General features: G+C 42.2%; 1 protein-coding gene across 1 annotated transcript in view; it reads right to left on the reverse strand.

Annotated features, from left to right (window-relative positions):
* TUB (TUB bipartite transcription factor) overlaps window positions 1-24,706 on the reverse strand; it is a 269,551-nt gene extending 244,845 nt beyond the window's left edge. Inside the window, exon 1 of the mRNA XM_039535024.1 lies at window positions 24,652-24,706. Within this exon, the coding sequence (XP_039390958.1) occupies window positions 24,652-24,680 (29 nt within the window). The 5' untranslated portion in view covers window positions 24,681-24,706. The remainder of the gene's footprint in view (window positions 1-24,651) is intronic.
* Window positions 24,707-25,305: the final 599 nt, after the last annotated feature.

The following is a 25,305-nucleotide window of genomic DNA, read 5'->3' on the forward strand; positions in this document are numbered from 1 at the left end:
GATAGTTACGTCCAAAGCTGACTGCAAAGAGATACAAAGGGATTTCGCAGAACTGGGTGACTTGGCAACAAAAGGGCAGATGCAAATCAATGTTGATAAGTGCAATGTAATGTACATTGGAAAACATAATCCCTACTATACTTAGAAAATGATGGGTCTAAATGAGCTGTTCCCATGCAAAGAGATCTTGGCATTATTGTGGATGGTTCTTTGAAAACATCCACTCAATGTGCAGTGGCATGCAAAAAAGCTAACAGAACAATAGGAGCCATTAGAAAAGGTATACACAGTAAGACAAAATACTTGATATAAATTCATGGTACACCCACACCTTGAATACTGAGTGCAATTCTGGTCACCCCATCTCAAAAAAGATACATTAGAAATGGAAAAGGTACAGAGAAAGGCAACAAAAATTATTATAGGTATGAAACATATGAGGAGAGATTAAAAAGACTGGGACTGTCAGCTTAGAAAGGAGATGACTAAGAGAAGATACTAAGTGGAGAGGACTATAAAATTATGAATGGCGTGGACAAAGTGAATAGAAAAGTGTTATTTACCCCTTCACATAACACAAGAAGTAGAGATCACCCAATGAAATTAATAGGTAGCAGGTTTAAAACAAAATTAAGTACTTCTTCACACAATGCACAGTCAACCTATGGAACTTGTTGCCAGGGGATGTTGTGAAGGCCAAAAGTATAATGGGTTTCAAAAAAGAACTAGATCAGTTTATGGAGAACAGGTCCATCAATGGCTATTTGCCAAGATGGTCAAGGACACAACCTCATGCTCCAAGTATCCCTAACTCTCCGACAGCCAGAAGCTGGGACTGGATGACAGGGGATAGATCACTTGATAATTAGCCCTGTTCTATTCATTCCCTCTGAAGCATCTGGCATCAGCCACTGGTGGAAGACAGGAGACTGGCTAGATGGTCCATTTGTCTGACACAGTATGGCCATTCTTACATTTTTAACCGCAAGAAACCCTAAACTGCAACAGGCCTGGCCTGATACACCAGTGATAAATTCTGACTTCAGTCCTAATCCATATACCACCAGTAGTTTTCCAGTAACTAAAGGAAAGTGCTGTAGCTTATTTATTCATGATAGGTTTTATTTTGTTCGGAACTCTGTATCATACTTGGCAGCTTCCTTTTGGGACATATTTGGAGAGAACTGGATAAAACCAAATTGAGCCCATTAACCACCTGAATAACTTCCAGGCAAGGGGGAAGTGATTTGCAAACATATAAACCAGTTCACCCCCTCTGGAATTTCAGCCACTTCTTGGGTGGAATACAGCAGCTGTGTAACAGGGAATGGCAACCCCACCACTGAATAGTGTAAGATGGGAAGTGAAGCATACTATGATTGCAAATTGGCTGAAGAGATGTAAACTAAGCATTGAGAGACTGCAATGCATTGTGGAACACTAAGGACTCTGGGATCCTGGAACAGCCTCTCAAAGGAAGTGATGGAAGTCTCATCACTTGTGTAAACTCTGGACTGGATAAAACACTGGAGAATCTATTGCCTACACTACACTCTTGTGTTAGAAGAGGCTGGAAAGGTCAGTTAAGGTATTTCTATAGTTCTGTATTACAGCTACTTTCAGTCAGTAAAATAGCTCAGCCCTGTCTGCATTGGGCCCTCTGTTCAAAGAGAAACCACATGAAAACTTTTTACAAAGGGTTGTTAGCCTATTTATTAATAGTTACAGTTACACAACTTTGTCAACTGATGTTTCTTTGGAAGTAAACTAATTTCTAAATATTCCTTCCTCCCGCTCCAACTCACATGTCTGACTATTAAATTATCAGCCCATTAGTTTGAGACTTTTAAAAAATCTTCATAGCATCATAGAAATTAGAAATGGAGACCTATTGGGTCATTCAGGATGGAGGTGTTTTGTCCAATACCATTTTCAATGTATCCAAGGATGTGACTTTCACAACTTCCCAGCAAGGATTTTCTAGTCACACATTTCACTATCAAGACATTTTTCTTGATTTCAGCCTATTCCTTTTCAGATTTTCATTCCATTAATTGTAGTTCTCTTTCATTCTAAAGAATTCATCTCCCTCTTTATTTTACCCCTCAGCTCTTTGCAGATTTATGCTCTCCCCACAGTTATTGCTTAGCTGAGCTATACCTAGCTAGCACTTTTATATTTCTCTATAAATCAGTCCCTCCAGCCTCTTGTTCACATTCATTTCTCTCTGAACTCACTCTGTGACTATACCTTTCCAGTAGATTTGCCCAGATCTGAACACAGTGTTACAGGTACTGCATGACTCTGTTCTGAAATGATTTTCAGAAACTGGACCTGATTATGAACCCTACATCTTATTGAATCCCAGATCTAACCAAATTGAAATAATGTCAAGGAGCCAAGTCATTTGAAAATAATGTGCCCTATTTATGCTGCACTACAGGTTGGCACACAGAGTGTCTCAAGGCAGCTTTAAAAAACACTGCATTCTGGAAAGGTCTCTGCAGCTGTAGTTCACTCATATTTCTTGCAAAATAAATAAAATAAAAACAAAAACCCTAGTCTTAATTGTGACGGGTTGGGTCACAGAAACCCCCTTGGGAACTGCCAACTGACGTGCCAAGACTACTACTGCTCCTGCTTTCCCAGGACTCCAGCACCTCATCTTGCTGAGCCAGACACGCCCATCTGTTCCAACACAGACCCAGGGTCTGAACCACATGCCCCAAAAGCTGCAAACTTCACTGAAAGCAACTTACAGAAGTGTTCCTGTCTTTAACACTCAAATGCCCAACTCCCAATGGAGTCCCAAACCCCAAACAAATCCATTTTACCCTGTATAAAGCTTATACAGGGTAAACTCAAATTGCTCGCCCTCTATAACACTGATAGACAGATATGCACAGCTGTTTGCCCCCCCCCCAGGTATTAATGCACACTCTGGGTTAATTAATAAGTAAAAAGTGATTTTATTAAATACATAAAGTAGAATTAAAGTGGTTCCAAGGAGTAACAGACAGAACAAAGTGAATTACCAGGTAAAGTAAAACAAAACATGCAAATCTAAGTCTAATACAGTAATAAAACTGAATACAGATAAAATCTCACCCTCAGAGATGTTTCAATAACTTTCTTTCACAGACTGGGTGCCTTCCTAGTCTGGGCACAATCCTTTCCCCTGGTACAGCCTTTGTTCCAGCTCAGGTGGTAGCTAGGGGATTTCTCATGATGACTCCCCTTCTCTCTGTTCCACCCACTTATATATCTTTTGCGTAAGGTGGGAATCCTTTGTCCCTCTGGGTTCCCCCCACTCCCCTCTCAATGGAAAAGCACCAGGTTAAAGATGGATTCCAGTTCAGGTGACATGATCACGTCACTGTAAGACTTCATTACCCACTTGCAAGCACACAGGTATACAGGAAGACTCACAAGCAGGGCCAGCTTTAGGATGTGCGGGGCCTGATTCGAAAGAGCTGCCGCCGAAATGCTGCCGAAGACAGTGGTAGCGATTGAGCTGCCGCCAAATATAGCGGCGGCAATTCAGAGGCAACTCAATTGGTTGCCGCTGTTTCCAGCAGCACTTTGGCGGAGGGTCCTTCCTTGGCAGCAGTCATCTTCCGGGGCCTTACCTTGTGGGGCCCCTCTTCCGGACACTGCGGGGCCCTCTGAGGCGCGGGGCCCGATTCACGGGAATTGAGGGAATCGGCCTAAAGCCGGCCCTGCTTACAAGTAAAACAGAGCCATCTGCAGACAATTGTCCTGGTTAATGGGAGCCATCAAGATTCCAAACCACCATTAATGGCCCATACTTTGCATAATTACAATAGGCCCTCAGAGTTATATTTTATATTTCTAGTTTCAGATACAAGAGTGATACATTTATACAAATAGGATGACCACACTCAGTAGATTATAAGCTTTGTAATGATACCTTACAAGAGACCTTTTGCATGAAGCATATTTTAGTTACATTATATTCACACTCAGCAGCATACTTTAAAAAGTGCAACGTCATATTAATATAAAATTAAGGTTAAAAAATAAATCAAGCACTCTGCAGCCCAACAACACTGCCTCAAATCTGAAAGGCCTTCATCAGCAGTTGTGTGGGGCCAGGGCACAAAGGTGACACACATTCAGTGTATCACTTCAGTTGACAGAGTTTCTATAGAGCCCCAAACTCACCTTAAAGAGGACTTCACTTGGTACAGCCATCAGGGGAAGGAGAGGTTACTTAACTTACAGTAACTTGAGTTCTTAGAGATGTTTTGTCCCTGTGGGTGCTTCACCATAGGATGTGGGCACAGTGTGCTCTCAACTGGAGAATGCAGAGCATGAGCAGCATCCATGGGCCTGCACAGAGCAGTACCCTGTGCCTCCAAACAAGCGCATATAAGGAGGTGCAGGCCCGCTGCCCCTCAGTTCTTTCTTGACTGAAAAGCAGAAGGGAAGGAGGTGGAGCACTCATAGGGACACAACATCTTGAAGAACTTAAGTTACTGTAAATTAAGTAACCTCTCCTTTTTCTTCGAGTACGCATCCCTATGGATGCTCCACTGCAGGAGATGCCCAAGCAATAAATCAACGAGGAGGAGGGCGTTGAGGACGCAAGTCCAAGACAGTTTGGAGATAGTATCATCTAGTAAAATGCAATAGGACTTGGCAAAGGTATGGACGGAAGACCTAGTTGCAGTCCTACATACTGCAGTACTACATACTGTTATGGGAAGGTCTTACAGTAGAACTCTAGATGTGGTATGGCCTCTTGTGAGCGGGCTGTCACTCTGTCAGGGAGGTGCATCCCAACAGAGTCATAACAGGTTAAAGTGCAGCCCAAAACCTACATTGACAGTCTTTGAGTGGAAATAGGGTATCCCTTCATCCCCTCTGCAAATGGAACAAATAAACTCGGAGAGGCCTGAAAGATCTTAGTCCTGTTATAGTAGAAGGCAAGAGCCCTTCTGATGTTGAGTGTACATAGGCTGGTCTCTCTGGAGGCATGAGACTTTGGGTAAACCACTGGTAGGTGGATCTCTTGATTAATATGGTATTCCATAGAGACCTTAAGGAGGAAGCAAGGATGGAGGACACAATATAGAATCATAGAATATCAGGGTTGGAAAGGACCTCAGGAGGTCATCTAGTCCAACCCCCTGCTCAAAGCAGGACCAATTCCCAACTAAATCATCCCAGCCAGGGCTTTGTCAAGCCTGACCTTAAAAACCTCTAAGGAAAGAGATTCCATCACCTCCCTAGGTAACCCATTCCAGTGCTTCACTACTCTGAGTGAAAAAGTTTTTCCTAATATCCAACCTAAACCTCCCCCACTGCAACTTGAGACCGTTACTCTTTGTTCTGTCATCTGCCACCACTGAGAACAGTCTAGATCCATCCTCTTTGGAACCCCCTTTCAGGTAGTTGAAAGCAGCTATCAAATCCCCCCTCATTCTTCTCTTCCGCAGACTAAACAATCTCAGTTCCCTCAGCCTCTCCTCATAAGTTATGTGCTCCAGCCCCTAATCATTTTTGTTGCCCTCCGCTGAACTCTCCAATTTTTCCACATCCTTCTTGTAGTGTAGGGCCCAGAACTGGACAGTACTCCAGATGAGGTCTCACCAATGACGAATAGAGGGGAATAATCACATCCCTCGATCTGCTGGCAATGCCCCTAATTATACAGCCCCAAATGCCATTAGCCTTCTTGGCAACAAGGGCACACTTGACTCATATTCAGCTTTTCGACCACCTTAACCCCTGGGTCCTTTTCTGCAGAACTGCTGCCCAGCCATTCGGTCCCTAGTCTGTAGCAGTGCATGGGATTCTTCCGTCCTAAGTGCAGGACTCTGCACTTGTCCTTGTTGAACCTCATCATATTTCTTTTGGCCCAATCCTCTAATTTGTCTAGGTCCCTCTGTATCCTAGCCCTACCCTCCAGCGTATCAACCACTCCTCCCAGTTTAGTGTCATCTGCAAACTTGCTAAGGGTGCAGTCCACACCATCCTCCAGATCGTTAATGAAGATATTGAATAAAACCGGCCCCAGCACCGACCCTTGGGGCACTCCACTTGATACCGGCTGCCAACTAGACATGGAACCATTCATCACTACCCGTTGAGCCCGACCATCTAGCCAGTTTTCTATCCACCTTACCGTCCATTCATCCAGCCCATACTTCTTTAACTTGCTGGCAAGAATACTGTGGGAGACTGTATCAAAAGCTTTGCTAAAGTCCAGAAATAGTACATCCACTGCTTTCCCCTCATCCACAGAGCCGGTTATCTCGTCATAGAAGGCAATTAGGTTAGTCAGGCATGACTTGCCCTTGGTGAATCCATGCTGACTGTTCCTGATCACTTTCCTGTCCTCTAAGTGCTTCAGAATTGATTCCTTGAGGACCTGCTCCATGATTTTTCCAGGGCCTGAGGTGAGGCTGACTGGCCTGTAGTTCCCCGGATCCTCCTTCTTCCCTTTTTTAAAGATGGGCACTACATTAGCCTTTTTCCAGTCATCCGGGACCTCCCCTGATCGCCATGAGTTTTCAAAGATAATGGCCAATGGCTCTGCAATCACATCCACCAACTCCTTTAGCACCCTCGGATGCAGCGCATCCGGCCCCATGGACTTGTGCTCATCCAGTTTTTCTAAATAGTCCCGAACCACTTCTTTCTCCACAAAGGGCTGGTCACCTTCTCCCCATACTGTGCTGCCCAGTGCAGCAGTCTGGGAGCTCACCTTGTTTGTGAAGACAGAGGCAAAAAAATCATTGAGTACATTAGCTTTTTCCACATCCTCTGTCACTAGGTAGCCTCCCTCATTGGGGCCCACACTTTCCTTGACTTTCTTCTTGTTGCTAATGTACCTGAAGAAAGCCTTCTTGTTATTCTTAACATCTCTTGCTAGCTGCAACTCCAAGTGTGATTTGGCCTTCCTGATTTCACTCCTGCATGCCTGACCAATCTTTTTATACTCCTCCCTGGTCATTTGTCCAAGCTTCCACTTCTTGTAAGCTTCTTTTTTGCGTTTAAGCTCAGCAAGGATTTCACTGTTAAGCCAAGCTGGTCCATATTTACTATTCTTTCTACACATCAGAATGTTTTTTTCCTGCAACCTCAATAAGGATTCTTTAAAATACTGCCAGCTTTCCTGGACTCCTAGAAAAATAATTGTCAACTTAATATTAAGTGACACAAATTAGGCATTAACCATGTATTATATATCAGCCATAAAAACATATCACCCTTAACTGTTAGATATGCCAATGGGACTGATAAAAAAGAACTAGTATTAATAGTTAGATCTTTGGGGACTGGTGCCAGCCTGCAATTACCCTGCTCAGTAACTGGGGTACTAGAGTGGTATTTATGGTGAACAGGAATTCAGGAGAGAAATGCAGAAAGTAAATATAATCCAGATAATTTACTAATGCCCTTGTTGTGATTTTGTTTCAGAAAAAAATAACCTGCTTTCACTTGTTTTCTAATAAGTCTTTTCAAACTGTAAAATATTCTCTATTATGGAAGCTACCCTTACTAGCAGCAATGATCCTCTTTGTTGGCTAAGATAATTACAAGCCGTTTCAAGCATGCTGTAAAATCACAGAATGTGTGTTGTGTGCGTATTTAATGATTCCTTATGGATAAAAGGCAATTACTAAAGGTCTTAATTCATGCAGTAAAATGAAAAAAAAATTTAAACATCTCCTCCCCAGGACTGGATGCAAAAATAACCCCACACAGTGCAAAACTATTCATGCTGTACATATCATTCATGAGAATCTGTAACTAACCTAACATTCTGCTTCTTTTCCAACTAAAACCTTGAACCATTTTCCTTCCAGATGTGAATATCCATGAAAATGCTTATCAAAAATAGTTGCATTTTTTTCATTATATTTAAACACAAATATTTTTCCCCTTTCATGCTGGGTAATTTTAACACCGTGACATTTTGCTTAGTTGCAAAATTCAGCTAAATGGTTACAGTGGTCACCACTGGAAATTCAACAGTTATCGTTCTAGCCACTAAGATATGGTGGTATTTCTCTATGCTTAGACGTGGGATCAAAGATGCTGTAGCCTGATAGCAGCTGGTAAATGTTGCCTTTATAATGGTGACCATTGTTGTCAGGGTTCCCTTTCCACTCTGAACTCTGGGGTACAGATATGGGGACTCGCATGAAAAACTTCCCCAAGGCACAAATCCACTACTGCTGTCACAGACAGGACCCTTGTAGAAGGCTTAGGAACAGGGATAGGTGTGAAGGCTTGCTTAGCCTGGCTGTGGGTGACCATTCCTACCCTCTTGGCTAGCTTCACGTGGATGGGCAAGTCTTCCCCCAGCAGCATAGGAATGGGATAATCATCAGACTGCAAAAGTCCACATTCCTGACCAGCCCTTGTATTGGACAGGCAACTTGGCTGTAGGCAAGTCAAAAGAATTTGACTTGAAGGGTTGAATCATCACTTGGGCCTCTGGGTTGATGAATTTGAGGTCCACTAAGGATTGGTGGATAGCTGATACTTGTGCTCCAATTCCCTACATGCGATAACCTCCTTCCCACCCACACTCAGTTTCCCTTTGCTCTGAGGGTATCTGGGAGGCATCTGGGCCTGTGGACCTTTGATGTAACCCCCGTGCAATGAACTGCAATCTGTTGGAGTTCTTGGGGCAGTTGGCCTTTACATGCCCCATTTCGTTACATTTAAAACATCGCCCAGCTGACTGGTCACTGGGGTGAGGTGGGTTGCTGGAGAATGGTATGGTGGGACAATCAGGTGTCTGGGGTTTTCCTTGGGGTGTAGGTGAGGCCTTGGGCTTCCCCCAGTGGTATGGTGTGGTCTCGGAGTGTCCCCGCTGGTATCCACCCAAACTGCGACCAGGGTTGTTCCTCTCTGCTACCTCCACCTGTTTTGTTCCAATTTGCCCCGCCTCTCTGGTGGTCTGGGACTGCTCGTATTGATCAGCATAAGAAGCAAGACCTTCAAATGCAGCCCGCCTGTACTTGTTCATCAACACTGCAACTCTAAGTGAGCACAAGACCAGCTGTCAAAGTGAATGAGCCTGAACACAGGCTTGTTCTTGGCAGCACCATAACACTTCAGCAGATAGGTTGCAGTTTGCTGAAGACATCTACCCTAACTAACAAAGATGCTTCTTCCACATTTCTGGTACTTCTGCCAGTCCCACCCCAGGTGGCTCCTTCTCCTCCCTGGCTGCAAAGTGTTCTCCGAGCTGGCAGGTGTTAGGGCTGGGCCCAGGAGGAAAGCGCTTGGCAGCGGGTCAGCACAGAGGGAGCTGGGGACTCTGCAGCCAGGGCCACATAGTGGAACACAGGGGCTGAAGCCTCTAGGAGCCCAGGGCAGACCTGGAGCCAGGCAACATCAGGACCCAAGTAACAGTGCCACCTGGACAGCAGAGCCTCCTGTCGGGAGCAGGAGCTGGGCACACGTAGAGGGGAGCTGGTAATTGTTTATGTATCACTGTGAGCCAAGGATAGTATGCGACTCTGGGAGGCTCGGGGGATGGAGTATCACAGTTCCTCCAGGAAATGAAAAAAAATAGGGAGTGATTAAGGTGAATCATTTAGGTTGTAAACACCTCCAGAGATGGCTGCATGTACAGGTTCAAGCCGGGTTTTCCAGAGAACCAACAGATAAAGAAATAAAATGGCTGGGTTTAAACTGACTCAGGGCTTTCTTTTTGATCCAACAAACAGACCCTTCTATCCAAGGGGGACCCCCCCCCCAGCCCTTGCAAAAGGGTTGGAAAGACTTTGCCCTACTAGGGCATCCTAAGATTGATGGGAATTTTTTTTTTTTTTTACACATTTTCTCTGTAATGCTTTTAACCTCAAGAATAAAAATATGCTTACTTAAAAAGAGCTGTGTGGCAACTTGCAACAGCTGGCAATACACAGTTTATAGCCCTTGGAGAGAAAGTAACATACAGGTGCTGTCCGTTATCCACTGCAAATCAGTCTGCCTATTACAGTGGAAGGCAGGGAGTTGTGCTGCCTTAAAACCCTCTGTCAGAGGGGAGTGGGATGTGGTCCCTGCCCAGAGATAGGTGATGGCTAGAGTGCTGAGACCTGACTGGGCACTCCTGGAATCGACCACAGAATGGGAAAATACAGGTGCAACTGTGACACATTTATTCATCAAGGACAGCAATATCTCAATGGGAGAGAAACAAAGGGGTTAAAACCCTCAAGAAACTAAATCTAAAAGGAAGGTAGCCCTGAAACCTAGGCAGATTCAGACTCAGACCATGACCCAAAATATAGAGAGGCAACTTGTTAAACATGGAAGAGAGAGAGACAGATAAAAGACAGGAACAGAAAAGCCAAGAAATAAAATCATAAAGATGCAGGGTGAATCTGAAGAAGACGACTGAGAGCAAAGGCATTTTTCAGCCATCTCTACCAACTGAGAAAAAAATACCAAAAATACCCTTTCAATTTATACTTCCAAATGCTATTTGAGAAGAGAGGGTAGCTGTCATGAGGAAATGGTGTCAGTAAGTGGGCTCTTCAATTTTTAGTGAGCTCAGTCTGGCCTTTTTTAAAACTTTAAAAGACCCCCTGAAACTCATGGAAAAGGTATTACAGATTGGAATTGATGCATAAAGAGGAAGGGGAAGAAAGAATATGAATGTGTGTTGATAACAATGAAAAGGGATGAAGAAGGGGTGGCACCACAGATGTGATTTAAGCCAGGATATATAAAGGAGGAAGGGGTCTGAAATATGGCTCTGAGCAACGGATCCCAACATCTGTTCTTTAAAAAAACAAAAAGTGCCACAGCTCCACCCCTGGTGGGGAGTCTTGATGCCCCAGATGGAGTTCACCACACCAGTAGAATGGGCTAATCAGCTGGCTGTATCTGAGACTATAGGGAACCTCCACATTGTAGGGAAAGGTGAAAGGGGGGAATTTTATATCATTAAGAATATTATGGGGATTTGGTGGGGGGGAGAGAGAGCTGGGAAAACAACAAAAACATAGAAAAATAATATAGTGGCTTTGTTTATTACTTTTAACCAATGTGTTGAGAGGGAACTGGAGAAACAAAAACAATGTTGCGGGAGCAGCAGGTTGGGCAGGATTTTTTTTTTTTTAATACCAATCTAAGTAAATATTATTCATCTTAGAGAATGTTCAAAAATCATGAGTCAGGCTCACCAAAAATCATGAGGTTAACTTTAAAATCATGAGATTATGTAAAATAATAGATTGGGTGGTCTTTTTATCTGTCTTCTGCTTTTGGGGCCATCAGGATGTACTGGGGTCACATTCTGAAGCTTTCTCCATAGCCACAAGGGCTAGAAACTTACTTTTTTCTTTAAGAGTAAAGGATGAAATCATCACATATCTACATGACTCCAGGAGCTGGGGCTTTAAGAAACATAATCATCATGGAACTCATGACAAAATCATTAGAGTTGGCAATGCTGCCCAGGTCATGCCTCTCCCCAACACATTGCTACGTGCAGGGGCGGCTCTAGAGCCCAGCGGGGCAAGCACCCGCCTGGGGCGGCCCTTTCCCAGGGGGGCGGCAGGCTGGGCCGGTGGACCTGCCGCAGTCATGCCTGCGGGAGGTCCACCGGAGCCCGGGGACGACCGGACCTGCCGCAGGCATGACTGCGGACGGTTCGCTGGTCCCGCGGCTCGACTGGACCTCTCACAGGCATGACTGCGGCAGCTCAACCGGAGTCGCCGGACCAGCGAACCGTCCGCAGCTGCGGGAGGTCCAGCTGAGCCGCGCGATCAGCGGACCCTCCGCAGTCATGCCCGCGGCAGGTCCGCTGCTCCCGCGGCTCGGGGGCATCTCCCGCGCATGATTGCTTGGGGCGGCCAAATTTGTAGAGCCGCCCCTGGCTACGTGACCTGGGGGGAAAACTGCAGAGGTGTTAGTCAGAGGCTCCAGCTGACGGGGCAGAAGCACCAATGCAGAAACCTTTGGACATTCAGAGAATTTTTCACAGTTTTGACAGGTTTCTCCAACCCTCCCCCCTCCTGCTCCCTGATAGTATCTTTACCTCAGCTTTGCTCCGCACATGCCCCTCTTCCCCTACCACTGCCTCACTCTCTTCTCTTCTCCCCCACCCCACCCCCCATATATAGCTGATCCTCTCTTAAGTAAACCCACCTCTCAAAAATCCTGGAACTAACATGTTTCCTGCCATCACATAGTTCACTGGGCTGGTATGTTATACCCCTCCCCCATCCTATGGGTATCTTGCCTATTTAGATTGTAAACTCTTTGGGACAGGGACTGTCAACTACTGTGTAGATATGTCTACACTATGGAGACTACACCAGCATAGTGAGGTCAGTGTAGCTATGCCAGCATAACCACATAGTGCAGATGCAGCCTACATTGATAGAAGGGGTTTCTCCATCAGTGTAGGAACACCACCTCCACAAATGAAGTTAACTACATCAACCTGAAACCCTCTTCCATCAGCACAGCTGCATCTGCTCTAGGGGTTATGTTGGTCAAGGATCTGGAAAAAACCCACAGCTCTGACCAACATAACTCTGCCAGCATAACCCCCAAAGTAGATGCAGCTGTATTGACGGAAGGGGGCTTTGGATTCATGTAGCTAACTTGATTTGAGGAGATGGCATTCCTGCAAAAGAGAGAGAGAGAGAGAGAGAGAGTGTGTGTGTGGGTTCCCCACACCCTGACCACCATAGCTATGTTGACCTAACTTTTAAGAGTAGACCAAGTCTATATTTGTACAGCACCTAGAAGAATGGAGACCCATTCTTGGCTGGCCCTTAGGCACCACAACAGTAAACACTATTATTCATAATAAAATAATAATAATAATAATAGGCCAAGATGGTAAATGCTTGTTGATTAAAGAAGCAATTGGAAAAAAATACTAACTTTAGGAAGCATCTATCCCTCAGCAGCAGAGGTCAATTGCTCTTTTTAAAAAAAAAGTCTCCCGACTCTTGGAAGAATTTGGAGAAGGGGATATTGTGACAGTGGATGGGGTCATAGCTGTGCCCTGATCCTAAAGGTAGACAGATCAGACACCAAAACAGCTAGAGAAACAGTCAGGCAAGGAGCTAAAACTACTAGCAGGTACACATGATGTATGTGACTCCTGAAGATGCCTCACTGCAAATGAAAGAGATTATTCCTTTTATTCAATTCTACAGCAAATACATACACAAACTGATATGCTATTAATTTCCAAATCAATGTTTCATAACACTATTCTGGCTAAACAAGGATGTATGTGCTGGTCTGATTATGCGCCGTCTGGCTTCTCATTAGAAACTGAGGGCACAACTAAAACAAACATATGGAGATTAAACATTCCTCTCTTACGTGCTCAGGAGAGAATCCATAAATTAGAGAAGAAATTATACTTCAGAAAACATAACGTAAGCCAGGTTTAAAAGAGCACTCTCTGGAACTCAGGAGTAACTTATTAAGTGATTAATCCTATGATATCAAGGTTAGAAAAGAAGAACCTCGAGAGAAGTAGAAAGACTTAAAGCTACATCAGACAAATCAATCCCAGAGCATGTACAAGAGACTAATTGAGGCTAGAAGTAAATCAAACCTACTATAAACTGAAAAGGCAATCAGATTTACAAAACAACAGTATTATGAAAAAAGCAACAAAAGTGATAGGCTACTTGCTAATGGACTAAAATATATACAAGATAATAAAAACCAGACCTCCAGTCTGGAAGAAACCAAATCATTATCATTTGCAAGTCTAAAGGATATACATGAGGCATTTATAAATTTCTACAGGAGGCTTTATGCCAGCACATCCCGAACAAATAAAAATTTTAGAATTAATGCAATTCTAAATTTTAGAATTTTAGAATTAAAGCTCCCTAAAACAGATCAGATAGACCAGGAGCACTTACACCTGATGAAGTTACAGAGACCACTAAATCACTTAACACAGTAAATCTTCAAGCCTGGATGGGTTCTCCCAGAGTTCAGAGCACAACTGGCAGAGATCTTTAATGAGAAGTGGAAAGAGTAAGAGATCCTCAATACCTGGAGTGAAGCCCAAATAGTAGCAATATCAAAACTTGGAAGAGACCTATCCAATTGTGATCTCTTTGTTAAATCAAAACACTAAGCTTCATGCTTCAGTCTTATCAAATAGACTGAAAAATACTGTGTAGATATATTTTCATAGCTAAAATAGGTTGTGTGTTAAATAGGCAGTTAGCAGACTACATTCACAGAGTTCTGGACCTGATTTTTGGGAGGGGGGAGAGGGATGATTCAACAATTTCATCAACCTGACTAATCTATTTCTATTTTTAGATGCTGAAAAGGCTTTTGGTAGAGTGAACTTGCAGTTTCTAAAGTGTACCCTAAAAGCATTAAGTTTAAATCCCAAGTTGTAATGAAACATGCAGATTTTGTCACATATGGAGGATGTGGTGGGGCGGTGCCCCACCCCCTGAGAACCAGGCCCTAGAGGCTGCACAGATCAGCAGCCAATCAGCCAAGGTGTGGGGAAAGCCAATCAGGGCAGGGAAACAGGCAGCCAATCAGAGCCAGGCTAGGTCCTATATAAAGGCTACCTGGCAGAGGAGAAGTCAGTCACTCCTTGACTAGCGAGGGAGAGCAGCACCTTGGACAGAGCAGTGCTGGGCAGGCTTGGGGGAGAGCAGAGGTCCAGCCCAGATACCTGCCAGGCAGCGGCCCTTGCTAGAAGGGGTCGAAAAAGTGCATAGGTCCAAAGGGGAAGTGGCCCAGGGAAACTAGGCAGACAAGAGGGGAGAGAAGGACAGAGAAAGGCTGCTGCTAGAGGGTCTCTGGGTCAGGACCCAGAGTAGTGGGTGGAACCGGGTTCCCCCCCTTCCCTGCTTGCATTGCCCGGGCCACCGAGGAGAGGGGCTGACACAGACTGTGACCTGCCCCTGAGACGAGGGGCTAGACTCTAGGGTTGTGGTTGGCCACCAGGGCAGGGGCAAACAGAAGGACTGCTGTTAACAACTCCCCCTGGAAGGGGGTGAGACCAGAACAGTGGGAACTGCCAGAGGGCAGTGTCCTGAAGCAGATGAAGAGTGTCCTGAAGGGAACGCCGCCAAGCAGGGAGCAATGCGAGTCCCAGGGCAGCAGAACGGAGACAATGGGCGAGCTACCAGGCTGCGAGGACGCCCCGGAGTGGTCAAGAGCTAATTCCCAGAGTGACCGGCAGGGGGTGCCAGCGGTGGTGAGTTGAACCCCATCACAGAGGACTTGTCCAAAAATTAGGACATTTTGGAAAGAGGTTGGGAAGTTCAGATAATCCATCAGTGTTTTTGTTTAATTTTCCAAAAAAAAATTGATGCTGTATAAGAGATACAAAGGACTGATTACTTGTTTCTTAGTTGCAGCACAAATCACAATCGCCAGTTGGTGGAAGTGACACGACTCTCCTAAACCAGTTAACTCATTCCAAAATGCTACGATTTAAATAGCTGACCCAGCATGGCAGAGTTCCACAGACAGACGGGGACAAGAGGTTCACCTAGAAACTTGGTTTTTAAATGCAGAGGAAAGGGGAAACTGCTAAACTGCCACCTTCCTTGAATTAATTGATGGAACTGTGAAGCTCCACTACAAAAATGTTTCTGTAACAATTTATTGACTCTGCTAATACAACATTGAGGAGATGGATAGCTCAGTGGTTTGAGCATTAGCCTGCTAAACTCAGGGTTGTGAGTTCAATCCTTGAGGGGGCCACTTAGAGATCTGGGGCAAAAATCAATACTTGGTCCTGCTAGTGAAGGCAGAGGGCTAGACTCAATGACCTTTCAAGGTCCCTTCCAGCTCTAGGAGATAAAATAATATTAATTGGAGATATACCTATTATTAATTTCTAAAAACCAACTGACATATCTGTATTCCTTTCCTCAAATGACAGCAAGAAAATATAAAGTAAAACCTGGAAAAATATGTTTTCCAATGCAGCAATATTGGTAGTCTTTGAATTTGATGGTTAGTTATGACCTATAAAGCCCTATGTGAGGAATTGCCTCACTCCCCAGGCCATACCAACATTGCTGCCATCAGCAGAGGTGCATTAGCTGGATCCCCCTCATTATAAAAAGAGGACTGCTTTCAGGACAATCTCTGCAAGGGCTTCAGGAACTCCCTACTCCCCCCACATACAAAATAGCCCAAAATCTGGTGACTTTCTGAGCAAGCTGCAAAAGACACCTGTGCAATCAGGTTTTTTTTTGAGAGGGATGAGGATGTGCTTCCCACAGCAATGAAGGGCGAAAGGCGTTTCCATGGGCACATATGTTTGTTGCAATGTATTCCGCAGCACCTAGTCTCAGAGCCTGAGTCAGTTGACTCAGGCTTGCAGGGCTTGGGCTGAGAGGCTAAAAATTGCTGTGTAGACATACCCTGTATGTGTCTGGCTGGCTGAGTTGCTGTTGAGTTGATTACTTTAACCCTGCTGGGAATTCACTGTATTTATTACATTGTTAATGTTGTGTCAGGGTACCTAGGGCCTTGGATAGGTATATTTTGTATTGTTTTAAATGTAAATGCATAAATAAAATATTGATGTGGCAGAGGGGGGTTACAGAAATGCATTACAGAATGAATAGTAAACGTTTCATTAAAGGGTTAAACAAAGGCCACTGGGAGAAGTTAAGTGAGTCCTGACCGCGTTGGAGTTAACCACATTCACAACAGCTCAACACTGGCCCACCTTTTGTGGCAAAAAGGAGAAAAAGACTCTTTCAAAGTGTAATCTAATGAAATGGCTCCTTCTTTCATCACTGTTTTTACCACAATTAGTGGTAACTTGCGCCTTGTCTAATGGAAAAATGCATCAGTTTAACTAAATCGATTTCAAACTGTCTAGTTAAGAGAGTGCAGTCCCCAAATACATACATACATGAAGCAGTTTAGCCCTTGCTTATATTGATTTAGCTTCCATTGGTAAATTAACTTACGGATTTAAACTGATTTGATATAATCAAAGGTAAAACCAATTGGAGTCTACAACAGAGGCTTGCCCCATTTTAACTAGATTCTAAAACTGATTTATTTAAACCAGTGTACATTTTAAGGCCTTACTGTGTGTAATTAGTCCTATTGGTATCAGGGGTGACCTTTTGCAGAGGAAAGAACCACATCGTGTCAGTGATGGGGGCAAAATCTGATCTTCTATTAGAAAGACAATCCTAAACAGATTGGCAAGGAGAGGGAAGCAAAATTATTTAGAACCGAAGATAGTCCTAGCCAAAAGCATGCTCAGCATGGAGAACTGAAGGAGAGATGATGGTAGAATAGGTTTGGCTTTGAGCTGGGACCAGGGTTTTTCTATGCACCAGAAATGCGCGCGCTTGGGAAACAGGCTGACAGCCTAGTTCAGGGAGAATCAGAACTCAGTATACATTGTGAGTAAAACATTCTAAGAAGCAGTGTCCTGTGGGTACGACTGTACTTCCTTCTCTTTAACAAGTAATCAGCCCACTTCAGAAATGCCAAACTCTTCCAAGTTCCTGGAAACATGGACACTTTTTTTTTGTTTAAAATAGTTTGTGCATCACATGGCAAATGGAGTTGTGCTTTATTTCTCTGAGCAGTCACTCTGATTCCTTTATAGTAGGTTTTTATTTGCAGATGACAGTGAACAGGTAAAACTTTTATATTTTCAGTAACCAGTGCAGACGACTGCTAGCTTGGTGTTATGGTTTCTTCCCTCTTCTTTTTAATGTGCTCAAAAGTTGATAGCTCATATGTAAGTACTTGGAATGACTCTTTAAATTAATTGCTGCAGTCCCTATGGGAACTGCATATTTTGGACCCAGACCTCCATTCATATGCACCTGTTTTAGATTTCCAAATACTGCAGCATCCAGCCTTTTACAATCTGTAAATTAAAGAAAGATCCATGGAGGAAAATGTCTGATGTTGTATACTCGTGATGCTACAACTTTCTTTCCCAAATCAAGTTCTCTCTCACACACACACACCATCTAAACTGAATGAGATTAAACAATTAGTACAAGAAACTTTAGACAATCTGGGATTTTTTTATTTTTTTTTTAAGCAAAAACCACGGTCTATAACAGGGTGGATTGATTTCAATTACAGCAATTTAAATCACCGATTTTAACCAGGATTTAAATCAGTAAGAAGAAACCTTGATTTAAAGTATCTATTTTAATATTGTTTTGTATTTGTACGCTCCAGTTATTTTCCAAGAGAAAGGTTGATTCTCACTGGTTGGTAACCATTAATACGTTGACTTGCAACTAAATATAGCCATTATACTAAACGTGGAACTTTTTTGTTGACTAGGAGGATATATTTATTTAAGGTATTATAGCTTAACATACATTTATTCAAATTCTTAATATTTACATTTTTAATGCTATGGAGTGTTGGATACATTTTTTAATTACTAGATTATTAATTTTTTGCTTGGTATTATATCAAGCTCTCTTTAAATGAAAATTGGAATTCAATTAAAAATGCACTGAACCTGCTTTTTTATAATTGTTTTTATTAGTTAAATGAAACTACCTTAAAATGTTCTGTATACATAAGAAAAAACATTTATTAAACCATGTTTTGCATTTAAAATTGATTATTAAAAAACAGAAGTAGTATATTCTGGCCATGATGAGGCTCTTAGGTGCTACAGTAATACAAATAAATAATAAAAATAATTTATCTGTAGTTAATGAACTGATAGTTTCTAGTTACCATGTCCTTCAAGATTTTAGAACTAGTAGATCCCATCCTCTCAAACCTCATTTTTATTCCTAGAATGGGAGAGGAAAACAATCTTTCCTTTTTTTCCCAATTTCCAATCAGTTTCTTATCTTTGAATGAACTGAACTAGTTGAATAAACTGAAAAGAAGAAAATACATGCTATTGCTGTCAAAAGATGGTTTAGTACCTCAACAAACTGTGGATCCAGGTGCTTAACCTGTGACTTGGATCAGTACAGTGGTTTGACTTCCTTTAAATGTTCATCAGCAAACATGCGCTGCTTAATATTTTTTATTTAACTTAAATGATTTTAGGCCTTAACACAAATAGTTTAATTTTAAACAGGTTTATTTTAAAAATGAAAAATGTATTTAAATTTAAAAAATCCAATTAATTTTTTTAATCTTTTGTTTCCAATCAATTTTTATCCACTCTGGTCTATATCTTGGCATTACAAAGTTAATGTACAGTAATGAGGCTATGTCATAAATAAACAGATCAGGGTTAAGGTCTCTTTTACCTGTAAAGGGTTAACAAAATCAGTAACCTGAGAAACACCTGACCAGAGGACCAATCAAGGGACAGGATAATTTCAAATCTCTGTGGAGGGAAGCCTTTGTCTGTGTTCCTTGTTGGCTCTGTGTTCTCTCTCTTTGGATCTAAGAGAGGCCAGTCATGTCTCCAAGTTCTCCTGGGGTAGTTCCTACTATCCAATAGTGAGTATTAATTAGAAAGGTGAATTAGTCTTATAATTTGATTTCTACATTTGCAATTGTGTGTTTGCTGAAGGAAATTCTTTATTTCTGTTTGCTGTTTCTTTCTCAGTAAAAGCAAAGTAAGGAGGGGGGATTCTCTCCAGAGATTGAGAGAATCTGGGTATTACAGAGACAGTTACTTTTTTTATTCTTTAATAAATCTTTTCTGTTAAGGACTTGGTTGATCTTTCCTTGGGTATTCTCCCCTTTCCCTGAGGAGGGAGGCATCCCTCTGTAGTTGGATCCCAGTATCTCTCCTAGGAAAAGGGAGGGGGGAGGAAGCAGGGGGGAATGGTTTATTTCTCCTAGGTGTAAGAACTCCATGGATTTGGGGCTCTTGGGATCCCCAAGGATTTTGGGGAAGGACTGTGTCCCAATACACGTACATTATTGGGTGGTGGCAGCTTTTACCAGATCTAAACTAGGATTTTAGTTTAGGGGAGCCAATGCAGGTCCCCATTTTGGAACCCAACAGCTCTAAGTGGGGGTGAGACCTATGACAGGCTACCACAAGATGGATGTGGAACAAAGACAGATTTACTACTAAAATGACATTATCCTTCCTAAAGGAGGAACAGTTGGGAGATATGGATATTGTATATTTACTCATTTATGACCTTCTCTTCGTTGACATACACTCCTTGTCACACCTGTGCTGTCCTCCGCCATTCCCTACTTTGGGAAGAGCCAAGGCTCTTTTCTTTACCTGCTTAACATGGTGATCAAGGAGGGATTTGTGTCAGATGATCTCTTGCCACCATTAGATTTTCCCACTCTATTTTTATATCCATAAGGCACACACAGGAATTAGCAGTATTGTTTCTATAGAGTAATTCTTCAAAGTAGTGGGTAAGGAGTTTGTAAATTGTAATTCCAGGGACTACATTTGAAAAATCTGACTAAAGTTTGCAGATAAAAATCCATGAACACACACAATAAGAATTACATTGTCCCACGATTAAAGTATGTGCAGCAGCTTTTGATGATCAAAATACTTACTGTTATCTATCCCCAACTGAAAACAAATGGGGATATTTAAATGTGGTAATAGCAATACTCAGCATTGATTGTTCAAAGTACTGTGCCGATTTAACTCATCCCAACATCACCCCTGTGAGGAGAGTATTATAATCCTCATTTTGCATATAGGGAAACTGAGACACAAAGGAGAAGTGCCTTGTGTGAGGTCACTCAGTGAGTCAATGGCAGAGCTGAGTATTGCATTCTAATCCCAAACTATATCATTTGGGGAGACCAATATGTCTGCCCCTGCCTTACTGCTGTCAGCCTCACTACTACTGGGATTCTCCTATCTCAGACATTCTAGTCGGGGCATATTTTGTGTGTGTGTGTGTGTGTGTGTGTGTGTGTGTGTGTGTGTGTGTGTGTGTGTGTGTGTGTGTGTGTGTACACACATACATACACACACACTAAAAGCTCTCTGAAAACACATGCACACTGCTAATTTCAAAAGGAGTCCCCTATCTGCAAAGCTATTGCATGCGAAATGAGGCCTATCCAAAATTCACAGCAGGGAAAACCCCCATCATTAAGTAGACATGGGAAGGAAACCTGTTAAGGATGATCATTGCTCTGAAGACCTTTCTTCTTCTCCCTCTGAAATAGCTCTTTAAGCTTGCTAATTTAAAATAAAATATAAAAAAGAGCACAGAGCATAGCGAAATCCAGAGTAAAAAGAATGAGAAATGTCACAATAACTGTCACCTACAGAGCTCCACAAACATTAATTCATCTTCCTAATGCCCTTAGGAGGAAGATAAATATTGTTGTTATCCCATTTTACAGATGGAGAAAAGAGAGAATGTTTACACTGAAGTCTCAGAGTGTGCTGACAGTTCATGTAGACATACCTAAGCTACCTTTAATGTACCTTGCTCAGGTACTGGAGCAGTGAAGCTGAAGGAGCCTGGGCTTTCATGTGGGCTGTACAATTCTGCCTGGAACCCTGGGTAATTACATAGGTAGCTACCCTATGTGGCTGTGGCTTCCCTGCTCCAGTACCCAAGCTAGCTAAATTAAAGCTAGCTCAGGTATGTCTACATGTGCTGCAATTACACTCTGCGATTGCAGTTTAGACATACCCTGACCCAGGATCACAAGGTCACAGGAAATAATGTCAGATCTGAGATTAGAACTCAGGAGTTCCTGGCTTGACTCTGCTAAGATCACTAGACCCATACAAATTTACCATAAAATGTTTCTTACAGAATAGTGAAGACCTAGAGCCAATCACGTAAGATTTGCTCCATGTGTTTGTTTTTTAAAAGTGCCTTTATATTTTTGAGGTACTGTGGTCCACTTTTCCTGGGAGTGAGAAGTTACCATGACAGCCAGTCATAATGTTTCATGATAATTGCAAGTACTTCAGCAGCAGGTGTCTTCTCTTTCCCCTCCTTTCTGAAATATATTGTGGTGTTTATTTTACTTTTTGATATTTTTGGAAGGAGCAATAAAAATACCTAATGGTTGTATAGTGCTATTTCTTTAACATGAGACCAGGTTCTCCATTTTACAGGTGGGGAAACTGAGGCAGAGAACTGTACGGTAACTTGCCCAAGGTCATGCTGCCTCCCCAGAGTAGGAATAAGTTATACATGTTACCAGGACTAGTAGAACTTTAACTTCCTCTTACACCAGGGTGTCCAACTCTCATGATTTCATCACCAGTCTCACATATTTAGTTTGTTTCTTGAAGTTCCTGTTGGCAAGTGACTAAAAAAATGAAAGCTGAGATTCTCCTCTAAAGGAACTTCTAGCTCTCTTGGTTGCAGAGACAAGCTTGGCAATATGACCTAACTGCACCCTAAGTGTTCAAAAGGCAAATAAAAAGTACCTCTGGTGGTTTTTAAGTGTAATGACCTTTAAGACAGTCTCTTGCTTTTTGGGGACCTGACTCGTGATTTTTGAGTGCTTGGGGTAGAAATTCCAGGAAGCACAACTGAAGGAAATGTAAGATTGATGTAAAAATGAGGGAGATGGGGGAAGAGAGTCTATAAGAAGAGTACATTTGGAACACACTGTATACTTATGTTTGGTGCATTTCTCACTTGTAAGAGGGAAACTCCACAGACCTATCTTGAGCATTAACTTCCAGCCTGGTTGGTCATTTGTATAAATGTAACAAAGAGGCAAACCCAAATAGCCACAGGAACAAAGGATACTATATTAGCATGAATAGAACCTGCTTATTCCCTGAGGTGTTTTTATGCTAACAGAAATAAGTAATCTCCTCCTGACAGCTGCTTTTTGCATTCAATGAGATCAGCAAAAAATGGATCATGTACAGTGCTTCAAATACAAATAGCAAAATGAGGTTTCTGATATTAGAGAGGAGCAATCTTCTTGTAGATAGATGTAGGAAGACAGTTTCAATGTACAAAAACAACTGTGCACCATTTTTTCAGCAGGGAGATACGGTTGAAAAAGCAACAATTCGTTCCTCAACCTTCCAGCATTAGCAACTGGGAGAGAATAAATTACACAGGCATTGGCTCATATACATTGTGTTTCTGAAATTTTTCATAACAATCTGGAAGCTGTGCAACTGAAAGCAAGTGAGACATGGAAATATTACATTTCTTCCCAAAAATATAATGCAGAGAGCAAAGAAGCCAGACAGAAATGAGTACAGCACACATACTGAATGCAATGCTAATAATTAGCAATACAGACTTTTCAGTTTTCATTTCTGTCACAGTGAACTGGATAACTGACTCTAAAGCAGTAAACATGGTTAAAGCAAACACACTGCCACAAAGAAAACACATCTAAGACTAATTCTCTTGAAATTTCTGTTACATACACTATGAGATTAAGGTATAACAGCTGCAAAACTTGGCATACATGGAATAGACTCAAATATATCATGGTGCTGTGACGCTTTACTTAGGACATGGCATAAGAGACAAGAAGGTATCTGCTCTCTATGGGGGGGGACAGGATTACATGCGTACAAACACAGCATGTTGTATAACCCATCTTTTGTATGTGTGTTTGCATAAATATACCTATATACACACATTCCCACTCTCCTCCATATGATCTGAAATAAATTGTGACACATATAAAATGATATTCATACATTTTCTAGTGATGTATATAGGATTTTCAGTCACGAAGTTAAGGAGTACACGGGGTGTGTGCGTGTGTAAACCACGTAACCTTACACACGTAGGCAAATTGGGTGCCATTCAAAGCATTGTTTTTTCAGTTCATAAACCTTTCAAGGATTATTTCTGATGGTTGTTTTTGTCACACTGACTCACTGTGGTGACAGCCCTATTAGCACATAAATCCAGTCCCAAGTGTACAATTTACAGATTTAAAATTGTTTTGATAAGTGTGGGGGTATTTTATTTAAAGCGAAGCCTTAAAAAAAATCTATCAAGTCATAATCATGAATCGTGCTCAATTCTACTTGTGCAAGTTACCTTGTAGCCGCATAAAAAGCAAATTAATGAGACAAAATTTTGCCATTACACATTCTGGGGTGGAGGAATAAAAGTGTAAATAGTTGCATCTTGACACAAAATACAGTCTAAGCATTTATAACGGCTTCATTGGGTCACCTAAACCAGCATTTTCCAACTCTATGTTGCACATTTGTTACAGAATTTTTCAGACTTCTTGTCTGAAAGTATCACTATTCTAACCCAACCACGAAACCTGAAGTCCTGAAAACCTGAACATCTCAGGCTCCAGCATTTTAAGTTATTTAATTTCCAGGTATCAACTCTGAACTGAAACCGACAAGCAAATGCCTCTTTTCATAGGTCTGTATGAACAATTGTCTCATTCCTCATTGTATTTCAAACTAGTGATCAAAGTGTTTGCTGAAAAAGTCCAGGAAATATCTGTATGGAAATAGCTAACAACTCTCCCCACATCAAATAATGAAATAATTATCTTGTGCTGCCCTGGTGGAAATAAACTTGCTTTCTGCGAGAATACATAAATGAAACAAACATTCTAATTTTCAAAGCAACATTGAGTCTAACAGAAAAAGTCATGCCTATATAATTAGAAGACCTGTATTCCTAAAGTATCATTCAGATTTTAAAGGCAATAATAGGAGATCTCAGACTCAGTTTCTAATTGCTTTGCCTTGCTTATCAATACCAGAAAGAAGCAAGGTAAAAAAATTAAGACATACAATACCTGTCATAACTCCATCTACTGTACGACATTGTCCTGTTGCTACTGACACCATCCATTCTCTGGGTGTCAGCTGCTGCACTTCTATTATCACTTGCTTCTCCTGCACAGAGCCACTGATTGTCTGTGAGAATTAATGAGAGGGATAGACAAGAAGGTTGTTTTAAAAGTAAGACACCTGTCTCTGAAAACCAACCAATGGCAAGGATGCTGAATGATACCTACAGCCATGCAATATGGGACCAGAATTAAATGCACAGCCACTGATTCAGTTGGGACTCACAATCTAAGGAATGTACCATTGTATTTTCAGGAGGTGGGGATTGCTCTCAGGCTTTAGTTTATGTTCTGTGCAAACAACAGGAGGATGCTTTCAGCAGCTTGTTAGCCAATACTGTGTTCAGGTGAAAGCAATGTAATGGTGCTAAGCTGCTTTAAAGATATTCTGTAAACAGGGATGAGTAGAAGTGGTTCATGTACTTCCTGCTATAGCACCATTTCTTTTTTATTTATGGTTTCCACAGATACAACTCCATCTTTCTGACATCACCCTTCCTCTGTCCAATAGCCTAATCCCTGCGTCTTTCAAACATTAGCCTTCAAACAGACAATAAAAAAATCCTCTATGTACAGAAGTACAGACCTCAGACCTCACAG

Source organism: Mauremys reevesii, linkage group 4, assembly GCF_016161935.1.
Source record: "Mauremys reevesii isolate NIE-2019 linkage group 4, ASM1616193v1, whole genome shotgun sequence".
Taxonomy (NCBI): Eukaryota; Metazoa; Chordata; order Testudines; family Geoemydidae; genus Mauremys; species Mauremys reevesii.